Genomic DNA, 12,828 nt, shown 5'->3' with positions numbered 1-12,828 from the left:
TAACTTGCCTTCAACTGAGAAGCCCTGATAAAGGTTCTTTGCTTCCTAGGCAGGATTCCAACTAAGGTCTTTCTAACCAAAGTAAACTATCAAAACCAGTTTGAGCAACAGAGGTTCCTCTATAATTCTCACATAGTTTTATTTTCTTCTTTTTATTATTATTATTATTCTTCTTCTTCTTCTTCTTCTACTACGCGTTATTCCCGCTTCCCATGCAGGGTCCGCGTGTTACTTTAGATGCGACTTCTTGTTAGTACTACTCCCAACCGATCCATCGCCTGGTCTGCCGCTGGGGGGGGGGGGGATATATTTTTGACTGTAGAGGCGTATGTTCATGGGGCTGGTTTGCCTGTTTGCGGGATGAAAAACACCAGATAAACTGGCGGAAAAAACCCTACTGACTGCGCCCAAGACCGGCTAACTTGGCTATGCCTGAGGAAGATCCTCAAATTCCTCACGTCTACAACGGGAATCAAACCTGGGACACTCCTTCCCCAGGCATATGGTTGCGAAGCGCAAAGCCACTAGGCTAACCGCGCGGTCATAATAATAATAATAATAATAATAATAATAATTATTATTATTATTATTATTTAATAATAATAAAAATTCATTGATTCAATTCAAATGATTGAAGAAGAGCTCCTATAGGTAGGTAGGTAGGTACTATAGGAGTTCTGCTTCAATCATTTGAATTGGAATGCACTATAGTTATTGTGGAACTCTTATACCTCCATATTTGAGCAATTGTGTTTAGACATCATGCTCCGGCTTCGTTTCAGATTTCTGACAGCTTTCTCCTCCCCCAGCAATACTGAAATGTGCAGTTATAGATGACCACTTTCTGAATACCATATAAGAGCTCCCCACCCACAATATCATGTGGTATCTGGTAAAATATGGTATAATCTTCTTCTGCAGTTTGTCCCACTTAAGTGGGGTCACTGTTTTTGGTGGCCCTGGTCACACTGCACATTCACCTAAGCATTCTCATCTCCACTACCTCCATCCTGCTGATGTTATTTTTCCCTCAGGGCCACAGTTTCCATATTATATATCATAGCTGGTCTCACTACTGTCCTATAGATTTTGCCTTTCAGGTTGATCAACACCCTCCACATCCTCCTTTGGAAATACTTCACAGGAGGATGTGGAGTATTTCCCTTCACATAGCACTCCAGCCATCTTTCTCTCCAGTTTCTCCATCTTGCTTGTATCCTGCATCCCACTTCCTTCTCAGCCTCTCCATCTTCTTTCACTGTTGAACTAAGTATCTAAAGTCCTTAACCTTCCTGATGACATTTCCTTCCAGCTCTAGATCTGTCTCCTGGCTGCCACACATATACTCTGTCTTACTTCTGCTCAGTCTCATACCTCTCTCTTTCTCTTCCAATACTTTCCTCCATCTTTCCAGTTTAGCTGCCACTTCTTTTCTTGACTCTGCACACAGCAAGATGCCATCTGCAAACAACATTGTACAAGGCACATCTTCTCTCACCTCCCCCATCACCACCTCCATCACAATATTAAACAGGAACAGGCTTAATGCTGACCCTTGATGCAAGCCAACTGTCACTTGAAAACTTTGTTTGTCCCCGGCAGGTCCGAACTCTTGTCTTCACATTTCTGTACATCTCCTGCACCAACCTGACATATTTCTCAGGTACTTTCTTCTCCCTCAGACACCTCCAGACTTCCTGCCTTGGCACTCTATCGTACGCTTTCTCCAGATCGATAAACACCAGATGTAGCTCCCGTTGTTTCTCTCAAAACTTTTCCATCATCTGCAATAACCCAAAGATAGCATCTGTCGTTGATCGACCAGGCATGAAGCCAAATTGCTCCTCTGCAATCTCCGCCTCCTTCCTCAATTTTCCATCAAGAACTCTTTCTAGGATTTTCATTGTGTGGGACATCAACTTTATTCCTTTTTAATTCTTACAGTCTTGTGCATCCCCTTTACCTTTGTAGATGGGGACAAGAGTACTTTCCCTCCATTCCTCAGGTATATTTTCCTGTTGGCAAACTTTCATGAACAGATCCAACAGCAGATCAATTCCCTCTTCTACCAGTGCCTTCCATGCCTCCACTGGGATCCTGGCAGGGCCAACCGATTTTCCATTCTTCATCCTCTTCCTGGCCTCCTTCACTTCCACTCTACTGATGTTCTGCCACCATCCCCTCAGAAGGCTGCCCATCTTCTCTGTGAGGCCTTGCATTTTTCCTCATTGAAAAGTCCTTCAAAGTATATTCTCCTTCTGTTTCTTATATCCACATCCCTCCATAATACTCTTCCTCTAGAGTCTATGATATGCCTCACATGTAAGATGTCCTTTGATGCCTTATTAGTAAATTTTTCTCTATCCTTCCTTTGTTTCTAATTGATCATAAAGATCTTGATAATGCCATGGCCTGTGCCACAACTCTCTTGGCTTCTCTGTATGCCTTCCTCTCTTCCACTCGTGACTCATCCCACTTCTGCTTTGCCTTCCTCTTAGTCTTCACTGCTTCTTGTACGTTATTATTCCACCATCAACCCTCCTTCTGCTCTCTAATCTTTCCAGATGTCTCACCAAGCACTTCAATTGCACAGCTCCGAATTGCTTTTGAATTATATCTCCACCAATCTTGTACACTTTCTAGTCCATCCAAAATCCTCTCTAACACCCTCTCCCTAAAACGGTTCTTCACACTCTCTTCTTTTAAGCAATTCATCATCAAGGTATAATGGTAAAAAAAATTATATATACAAGGGTGGTCTGAAAAGTTCTCGGCTTAACAATGAAAAAATGAATTTATAATTTCAAAATTATTTTTATTTTTCAACATAATCTCCCTTAAGACTAATACATTTATTCCAGTGCCATTATCCCGTCCCTGTAGTAGTGGTTCTCAGTAAGATCTGCAAAATACACCTCTACAGCTGCAATCACCTCTTGATTCGAAGAAAAATGCTGATCAGTGAGGAAGAGATAAAGTCAGAGGGAGCCAAATTTTGGGAATAGGGTGGATGTTCCAACAATTCATAGTGCAGATCCCTTAATTTTCCCATTGCAAAATACCTTTGTGGGCAGGTGCATTTTCCTGATGAAAGATGATCTTTTTCTTCTCAGCCTCTCCATCAATATTCCCTGGTTATTGTTTTATCCTTTTCAAGATCCCAAAACACCTTTCCTGCTGATGGAACTGACTGTCTTCTCTGGCACTGAACAGCCAGCTTCTGTCCACTGTTTTGATTGCTGTTTTGGATTCTTGTGTAATGGTGAATCCACGTCTCATCTGTAGTAATAAATCGATGCACAAAATCAGTTTTATTCTTGTTAGAATGCTGCAAGCACTGTTCAGAGATTTTCATGCAGGTGCATTTTCGATCTGCTGTTAGCAAGCGTAGCACCCATCTTGCGCAAAGCTTTTTCATTTGCAAATCTTCATGCAAAATATATCCTACATGTTCTTTTGAAATGCCTATAGTCTCAGCAATTTCACGCACTTTGAGGTTGCCGGTTATCCAATACCATATTGTGCACTTATACATATAACACCAGAAATCATTGATTACGATTTCTGGTGTTGTTACACTTTTTGGACGTCCTTTTCTTGAATCATCTTCAAGGCTGGTACGACCATGTTTAAACTCGGCAGCCCATTTCTTAATTGTCGAAAACGAAGGCGAATTGTGCCCATAAACTTTTATGAACTTCAAATGAATTTCTCTTGGCGTTAAACCTTCTTTTACAAAGAATTTTATAACTGCACGATACTCAATTTTATCCATTTCAATGGATACGGATAACACTTTTGATTCAGACAGCTGTATAAAACAAACTTGATAAAATGACTTGCTATTTCGCATGGATGCTTATGACAGATGTACCAACTTAGGAAAAAATATATGTTGCTGATAGTGTTACCATCTCTGGTCGAGGCCGAGAACTTTTCAGACCACCCTCGTGTATATGTATATAGATAGATATTATAATCTGACCTTTATAAGGTCACAGGACTTACGTGCTCAGTAAACAAGCCTGTATTCTATACTGTGATCTGTATTGCTGAAATATGTAGAAATACGTGAGCGAACTTTTTTTTTTTAATTTTTTTATTTAACATGATCCTTTTCAGAATGGGCAACATGCTCCTTCCAAAGAATCATTAATGGCAAAGCATATGGAGAGATGGAGAGCAGTAAGACAGAAGTAAGTGTTTATTATATGCAGTTTTGAAAGTATTTCATTTTTTCTAATTACCCACTTTTTATTAATCATTGGTATTTTATTTCCAGTAATTTTGATGTATTTTAAGGAGAATTTTTAATGAAAGGAATAAATTAACATGACACCAAAACAAACATGGGGAGTGGTTAGCTAAACTGCATTCAAACCACCAGACTGTGAGTTTGAATCCTGTAAGGACCTAGATGCTTGCGATTGTCTTTAGGTAATAGATGAAGTTGCGGGATGCCCAATCAATTGGAGGCCTGAAGCGGTTTGAAAAAGTTCCATGTTTGGTCTCATATAAAATAAAATAAAAATTCTCAATTGTATCCATTGTACCAATCCATTAGGGTAATAACTTGTCAAACATGGTGAGCATTGCTTACAACTATGATAGTATTTGGTATGAACAGAGCTCATCTATGAGAGGTACCTCTTCATCGTGGGTGGTTCCACCCATTGATTGTATTGGTCCTTTTCATTTTTCCTCCTTTTCTTTGCTTTTCTTCCTATATTCTTCACTCTACTTTTCCTTCTCCTGAGACTTTTTTATTATTCAGTTTTCCACGCCACCATCTCTAGGATAAAATGCCGTGCTACTGTGTTTGCAATGTAGTGGAAACCGTGGGCATTTGAAAAGTGAGATCCCGGTAGTCTTGTACTCTTGGCTTCTTCTTTGTTTGGCAAAACAGGTGGTCTTGGACCCTGTCCTCATGGTGTCTGGGGAACAAGGCTTTCTGTCGTGCTGGTATAGTGTCCAGAGTAATGCTGGCATTCCACTTCCAAGCATATTTATTGTTTGCTGGATAGTGGGTGTCCATGTATAGCTCCATAGGGGATGGGGAAGACTGGTGCCCCAAAAAAAAAAAAAAAAAAAAAAAAAAAAAAAAAAAAAAAAAAAATCCCTTGAGCATAAATTCTTTATTCTCAGATTTTTCAGTAATCCTCACAAGGTCCCAACCAAGTGCAGATACTGTAACTACATCATTTCATACCAGAAGTGAGAAACAAAAATGTGACAAGAGTATAAATGTAGCAGTGCTTCTCATCCATGCAACAGGTGAAAAGCTAATATGGAAAATGTCGCTATTTTTTATTAAAAAGAGTTTAGGACTGGCAGGATCTCCCAAAAGCAGGTAATATTCTTGTGGAAACACCAGTGGGTGGAATAACAATTATGGTAATACCTCCCAAAACACTAAATTCTTGTAGAAGAGTGATATCAGAATGGGATCTCCTTATTGTTCCAAATGAGGAGATATATTTAGACTTAAAGATAGAGTGATAGATATGAAGTGCATTTTGATGTGTAGGAATGGTCATCTGGTTCCAACCAGGAACATCATTCTCACTTTTGATACACCCAAACCTTCAACATTGGTAAAATAATGTTTTCAACTCTCCTGTTAAGCGGTATATCCGTAACACCACAACAGGTAGTATGGGCATGCCCAAACCACCTGTTTGTGCCCAATATGACAATAAAGAACATAATAAATCTTGCTGTGCCAAGAAAGCAAAATGTGTCAACCACCAGGGAGATCATACAGCCTTCTCCAGGGCATGTCATCAGTAGAGGGATGAAAAAGAAAGATAAAAAGTGAACAAGATATATCAAGATGCAAAAAGGAAGTCAGCCACCACTACTACACTTGTCCTCAAATCCTCTTATGCTTAGAAGGTGGCAGTTAAGAAACAAAAGCATTTCAAGCATATATGCCTATTCCACCATTGGATAATTTCAGTATACCTCAATTTTATCATTGTTAATACTTCTCTGTGGAGTGTTAGTCACACGACTTACAGTCTCACTCTTCCAACAATTTCAAATATGATCCCTTTCTATGAAAACTCGTGTGATGAAAATTATGGCAAAGGTTTTTCTTGTATAATGAGACCTGCGGAGTATCCATAACTGTGGAATGACACATATACAACAGCAAAAATAAATTTATTATGTAAATTCTTTCCTTCATGCTTACACAGTGATCAGAATACATTATGAAAATTATGGAAACAACTACAATGTTGGAGTAAAACTTTAGTTTAACATAAACCAAAATAAACACTTCGATGTTTCGTCTAAGACCTTCACATTAAGGTCATCATTTGGAGTATGCACATATATACAAAGAAACAAGCTGCACTACAATCTACATGGCATGCTAAAGTTACTGACCAACCGTTACAACTATTGGCAAGACCTCTGGTGAAAAAAAAAACTTACTACATCAAAGCTAGAGTTCGATTATTATCATCCTCTATTAGGTTATAAAATTAAATTAAGCTGGAGAGCAACATGTTTACAAAAAAAGGAAAAACTTAATAAATAAAAAAATTATCCATATAAGTATACATATAAGTTACAATCAACTGATGTGGATAGTGCCAAATAAAAGCTGAAAATTAGTTTAGATTTCTTTAAATTTCTGTTCATACCAGGTTTTTGTATGATATAATGAGCAGGTACTTTTCCATTCAATTTGGTGTAGGGTGTTAAGGGCATGATCAGAGAGCCCTGCTTCACCAAAATTGTTAAATTTAACGTGTCGTTTGTGCTCTTTTTTATGGATATGGATTGTGCATTCAGTTTTCCCAATATAAGGTAAGTTGCAGTTGTAATAGATGCAATAAACTCCAGGATGTGCCAATGGGAGAAGAGGATCCTTAGAGGAGTTGAATATGGGTTTTTAATTTTAAAGGTGGTTTAAAAGTGGCATTAAGATTATAATGGTGTAGGATTTTATTAATTTTTTCTGATAATCCTTTAATGTATGAGATAGCTATGGTTTTACTGTAATCTATATTATTTTTTGATTAAGTTTTATGAAGAACTTTATTAATAGCATTTTTGCTATAGGCATTATTTATAAATGTATTGCTAATAATTTTTAATTTTTGTTTAAGAGCTTGTTTATTAGAGCAAATTTTTATAGCTCTGTTTTTGAGATGTTAATGAATCCACGTTTTTTCAAAGGGTGGTGATAAGAGTTAGCATGTATATATTGGCCGGTATGTGTAAGTTTGCTGGAAATATTGAAGGATAGACAGCCTGAGGGAAGATGTGTGACTAGTGTATCCAGGAAAGGGAGTGAGTTTTGATTTTCAATTTCAATAGTAAATTGAATGTGCTCATGTTGTTTGTTTAGGTGGCTAAGGAATGTGTTTAGCATTTGGAAACCATGGGCCAGATAACGAAAATATCGTCAACATATGTAAGCCAAACTGTAGGTTTTAGAGTAAAGGAATCAAGAGCATGTCTGAAAAGCTTCCATATAAAAGTTAGCAATTGGGGGGGGGGGGTAGAGGTGAGCCCATGGTCATACCTTCTTTTTGTAGGTAAAATTTATTTTGCCACACAAAGTAATGGAACATATCATGTGGACAAATAAAGCCGTAATGTCGGGCAGAAATTTGTTCTGTAAGAAAAGAATTGTCACTGATTGGGACATTTGTGAAAAGAAGGACAGAAATATCAAAACTGTATAATAAATCATATTTGCCGAGTGTCATGTTTTTAATTTTGTTTATGAAGTGTTGTGTGTTCTTTATATAGGAGGGGGAATGACCTACCAACTCCTTGAGTGTTGATGCTAATTTCTTGGCTAAGTGATAATTAGACCTGTATTCCCTCAACTATCGGCCAAAGCGGGATGTTATGTCTACCTTGGGAACACCATATATTCTGGGAGAATGGGCATAATGGGGGTATTATTTTTTAACAGTATCTGATAGCCACAAATTACTTAAGTTTGTCACTTCGTGGCTATCAGACACTGTTAAATCATGCCCTTAACAGCTACACCAAATTGATTGGAAAAGTACCTGCTCATTACATCATATACAAAAACCTGGTATGAACAGAAATTTAAAGGACTAAGCTAATTTTCAGCTTTTATTTGGCACTATCCATACCAGTTGGTTATAACTTATATGTATACTTATATAGGTAATTTTTTTATTACTTTTTAATTTTTATTTATTAATTTTTTTCCATTTTTGTAAACATGTTGCTCTCCATCTTAACCCCTTAATGTACCAATTAAACTAAAGCAGTCATTTTTCTGCCAATTTTTTGGGCGAGTTTTGGGCGAGGGTGATTTGCTGGATCAAATTCATCATTATTTGAAAAATAATGATGAATTTGTGCAAACGCAAATGAAATAGCTAATACACGCCGTTGGCAACTTTTCTTGGCTGAAAGGAAATAGGCACAAGATTGTCTAGCATCTATATTCAGTTGTATTTATATGTGAAACCAAAATTCAAAATCAATTTTGGTGCAATAAACAAAAGATGTGTCACAGACATCTTTGTATGTTAAGGGGGTAATTTAATTTTGTAACATAATAGAGGATGCATCTCCCAAGACGTTATGTGGCTAGCGTGGGAGACGTTAGCACTGCAATAACATCTGCTGTTTCATCATTGGCAGAAGAATTCATATATTAACGGCAATGTGAAACAACTGGCAGGTGAAAGATTCTGAATACAGATCAATGGCTAACAAAGTGGGCCAAGTTAGCTGGCTATTGCAGACGTGGAAGAGATCGGGGCCTCACCACGTTACTATCCTCTATCCTATAATCAACCATGAAGAAATGGAAATATTTTACAAGCTATGCTTTGGAAGTTGGAACCTCTGCAATGTCCCAAGCTGGAAATAGTTACAGGGAAGAAGACACTGAAACTGTGATTAAAACGAGCGCTGCAAGTGCACTCTATGATGATGTCAACTTAAATCCGAAAGGAAGGTTGGCATCTGATATTCCTTGTTTGAAAACAAGAAACAGAGTCTTGAAAATTGGAACTTGGAACGTGAGAACATTATATAAACTATGGAATTTTGACAACCTTATACAGGAAATAAAAAGACTTAAAGTTGATGTGATGAGAATTAGTGAAACAAGATGGCCTAACATGGGAAAACTAGAGAAAGACGGATTTACATTTGTATATTCTGGTGGAGAGAAGCATGAATATGGAGTGGGTTTCATGATTAAGAAAGACATCTTTAAATGTGTAATGGGGCTGTGGCCCATAAACGAAAGAATAATACTTATTAAATTAGCCGCAAAGCCTTTTAACATCATAATTATCCAGGTTTATGCCCCTACGATGAATTACAATGATGAAGAAATAGAAGATTTTTATAATAACTTATAAAAAAAAAATCTATAGAATATGTAAAATCAAATGAGATACTCATAGTGATGGGTGACTTGAATGCAAAGGTTGGAGGAGGGGAAGAAAATCCAATTGTTGGAAAATTTGGACTAGGCGACAGAAATGAAAGAGGTGAGAGATTGATACAGTTCTGCATTCAAAACACTTGCGCATAATGAATACTTTCTTTCAACATCCCAAGCGTAGACTGTATATTTGGACAAACCCAGATAACTCTATAAGAAACCAAATAGATTTTATAATGATAAATAATAGATACAAAAATAATATAACCAACATAAAAACATACCCAGGTGCTGATATAGGTTCAGACCATAACCCTGTTGTGTTCACTTTAAAAATTAAACTAAAAAACATTTCTAAAAACAATCATGCTGAAGGACTTGACTTCACAGCTCTGAATATACCTGACAATATAATGGTGTTTAACTCAGAAATTAGATCATGTAGGATATAAAACAGAAGACAATATACTTTGTAACACAGGGGAAATTGAAAACAGGTGATCAAATTTTAGATGTGCAATATATAAGACAGCTAACAAGGTTATCCGAAAAATTAAATACAATAAGAAAAAATCCTGGATGACTGAATCAATACTAGAACTTATGAATGAAAGACGAAAAAAGAAAAGTACACAACAGTATAGAATACTCAGTAAAATTATAAAAAATGAATGTAGGAAGGCTAAAGATAAGTGGCTAAATGAAAAATATAAAGAAATAGAGGAATTGGACAAGAAGCACAATAGTAAAGAAATGCATAAATTGATTTATGCATCAATCCAAGCCCTGACAAATAAAAAGAAAAATTTCAACCATAATCCTTGTATAAAAGATCAAAATGGAAGAATGCTACTAGAGACACAAGATATCATAAAAAGATGGAAAGAATATGGAAAAGAACTATTTGACTCTGATCACTCAGACGTACCAGATATACAAAATATAGATGGTGAACCAGTTACGTATATAGAAGAAATAGAATACGCTCTAAGCCAAATGAAAAGAGGTAAAACACCAGGCCCTGATCAGATCCCTATTGAATTGTTAAAGAAAGTAAATGAAAACACACTCAATGACCTAAAGGTTATTTTTAAGAACATCTATGATTCAGGATACATCCCTGATGATCTAAGGAAATCCATCTTTGTCACTATTCCCAAAATTCCAAGAACTTTTGAATGTACAGAATATAGACTAATAAGTTTAACAAGCCATGTTACAAAATTACTACTGAGAATAATCCTAGAAAGAATAAAAGGCACTTTGTCAGTAGAAATAGAAGACACTCAGTCAGGTTTTCAAAAAGACAAAGGTACAAGAGAAGGAATCTTCAATTTGAAAACATTATGTGAAAGAAGCCTTGACAACCAGAAAAGCATATATCTTTGTTTTATTGATTACACCAAAGCATTTGATTCAATAGATCACAAGAAATTAATACATATTCTACAGAATAATGGGTTAAAAGGAAAAGATCTACATATAATTACAAATATATACTGGAATCAAATGACCTCAAGATATAAAAATACATATTCTGGCAACTTTGAAATCAAAAAAGGAGTAAGGCAAGGATGTGTCTTATCACCCTTATTGTACAATATATATAGTGAGCAAGTTTTTAAAAATATTTCAGAACTGAAGGGTGTAAAAGTCGTAGGTAGGAACTTCAACAACTTCAGGTATGCAGATGACACAGTTCTTATAGCTGAATCTGAAGATGATCTTCAAAACTTAATCACAGAAATTTACAACAGAAGCTTAGACATGGGACTAATTCTTAACCTAAAGAAAACAAAGTGCATGATTATATCAAAAGAACCAATAAATAGGAAACTGAACATAACTGTTAACAAAAAGAAAATTGAACAGGTTCAGTCGTTTATATATTTGGGACAAATGTTTACTGACAGAGGAAATTCCCTTAAAGAAATAAAAAGAAGAATAGAGATAGCAAGAAAAGCCTTTACTGATATAAAAACTGTTCTATCATCCAGAGACATTAATATAGACACAAGAAAAAGATTAATAAAATGCTATATCTGGTCAAGCCTTCTCTACAACAGTGAAACTTGGACTCTAAATAAAGAAGCAGAGAAAAAATTAGAAGCTTTTGAAATGTGGGCCATCAGAAGAATGTTGAAAATACCATGGACAGAGAAAACGGAGATGTTTTAAAGAAGCAAAAATGAAAAGAACATCATCAAATTCCTGACATGTACCATCAAGGGGTGTACAGGATATGATAGTACTACATGAAATATTTACATCATTACTAACTTCCTATCTACAATTTTCCTCCAAATAAGTCTATTACTTGTCAAGACTTCAATATTATCATTATCAGATCTTATATTTCTATCGTCTAAGGCACATTGTACTGTATCAATCCACCTATATCTTGGTCTTCCTCTGGATCATTTTCCTGCCAACCTGGCAGAGAACACTTGTTTTGCTAATCTTTCCTTGCCCATAGAGCGAAAACTTAAATATTTTGGACATGTAACCAGACAAGAAGGCATTCAGAAATTAATATTAGAAGGGAAATTGGATGGAAAAAGAGGGAGAGGTAGACCCGGAGAATGTGGTTCGAAGACATTAAGGACTGGACTGGCTTGAATTACTAAAAATGTTTCAGAGCAGCAAAAGAAAGAATAAGGTTCCGTGACATGGTTGCCAACCTCCTTCTAGGAGATGACACTTGAAGAAGAAGAATAGAGGATGATGATAATAATAATCGAACTCTAGCTTTGATGGAGTAAGGTTTTTTTTTTTTTCTCCCACCAGAGTCATGCCAATAGTTATAATGGTTGGTCAGTAACTTTAGCATGCCATATCGATTGTAGTGCAGCTTGTTTCTTTGTAAATATGTGCATACTCCAGATGATGACCTTAATGTGAATGTCAAAATGTCGAGTGTTTATTTTGGTTTATATTAAACCAAAGTTTTACTCCAACATGGTAGTTGTTTCTGTAATTTTCATAATGTATTATGTAAATATTTCATCTTACATATCATAAACATCATCAGTACAAACAGCAAATAACAATAAGGAATTGAATAAAGAAACAGAGTGCCTACATTAAACAGGAATCCTCTATGTATACAGTCACGTTCATAGATTAAAACAATCGGGCCGAAAATAATTAAAATGAGTTAAAGTAAAATATAAGAGATTACAAATTATTTAATACAATTGAGGATAACATTTTCCTACACTTTTGGAATAGTGTGGCAGTCATTATGATTGAAGTTAGGTCGATGAAGTACGGCTTCAGCACTTTCTTTGTATAAACATTTAATTTGTTTATTTTGTTTGTAAATGTTATAACAAATTAAATATTAGTTGTAAACAACTAATATTTAATTTGTTTGTAAATGATATAGGAAATAACTTGAAAGGAAATATTCAGCTGTTTGC

At 36.0% G+C, this 12,828-nt stretch overlaps 1 protein-coding gene across 3 annotated transcripts in view; it reads left to right on the top strand.

Moving 5' to 3' along the window:
• Positions 1-12,828, top strand: part of mip40 (Myb-interacting protein 40) — a 225,467-nt gene that overhangs the window by 157,000 nt on the left and 55,639 nt on the right. For all 3 annotated transcript variants that reach the window (XM_090406878.1, XM_090406870.1, XM_090406862.1), the window contains one exon: positions 4,123-4,196. In XM_090406878.1, the coding sequence (XP_090263004.1) occupies positions 4,123-4,196 (74 nt within the window). The remainder of the gene's footprint in view (positions 1-4,122; positions 4,197-12,828) is intronic.

The sequence above is a fragment of the Typopeltis vanoorti genome, chromosome 2 (genome assembly GCF_054136105.1).
Source record: "Typopeltis vanoorti isolate ZY-2024b chromosome 2, IOZ_Tvanoo_1.0, whole genome shotgun sequence".
Taxonomy (NCBI): domain Eukaryota; kingdom Metazoa; phylum Arthropoda; class Arachnida; order Uropygi; family Thelyphonidae; genus Typopeltis; species Typopeltis vanoorti.
Note: the sequence above shows the minus strand (reverse complement) of the source record. Positions and strands in the feature narration are given on the sequence as shown.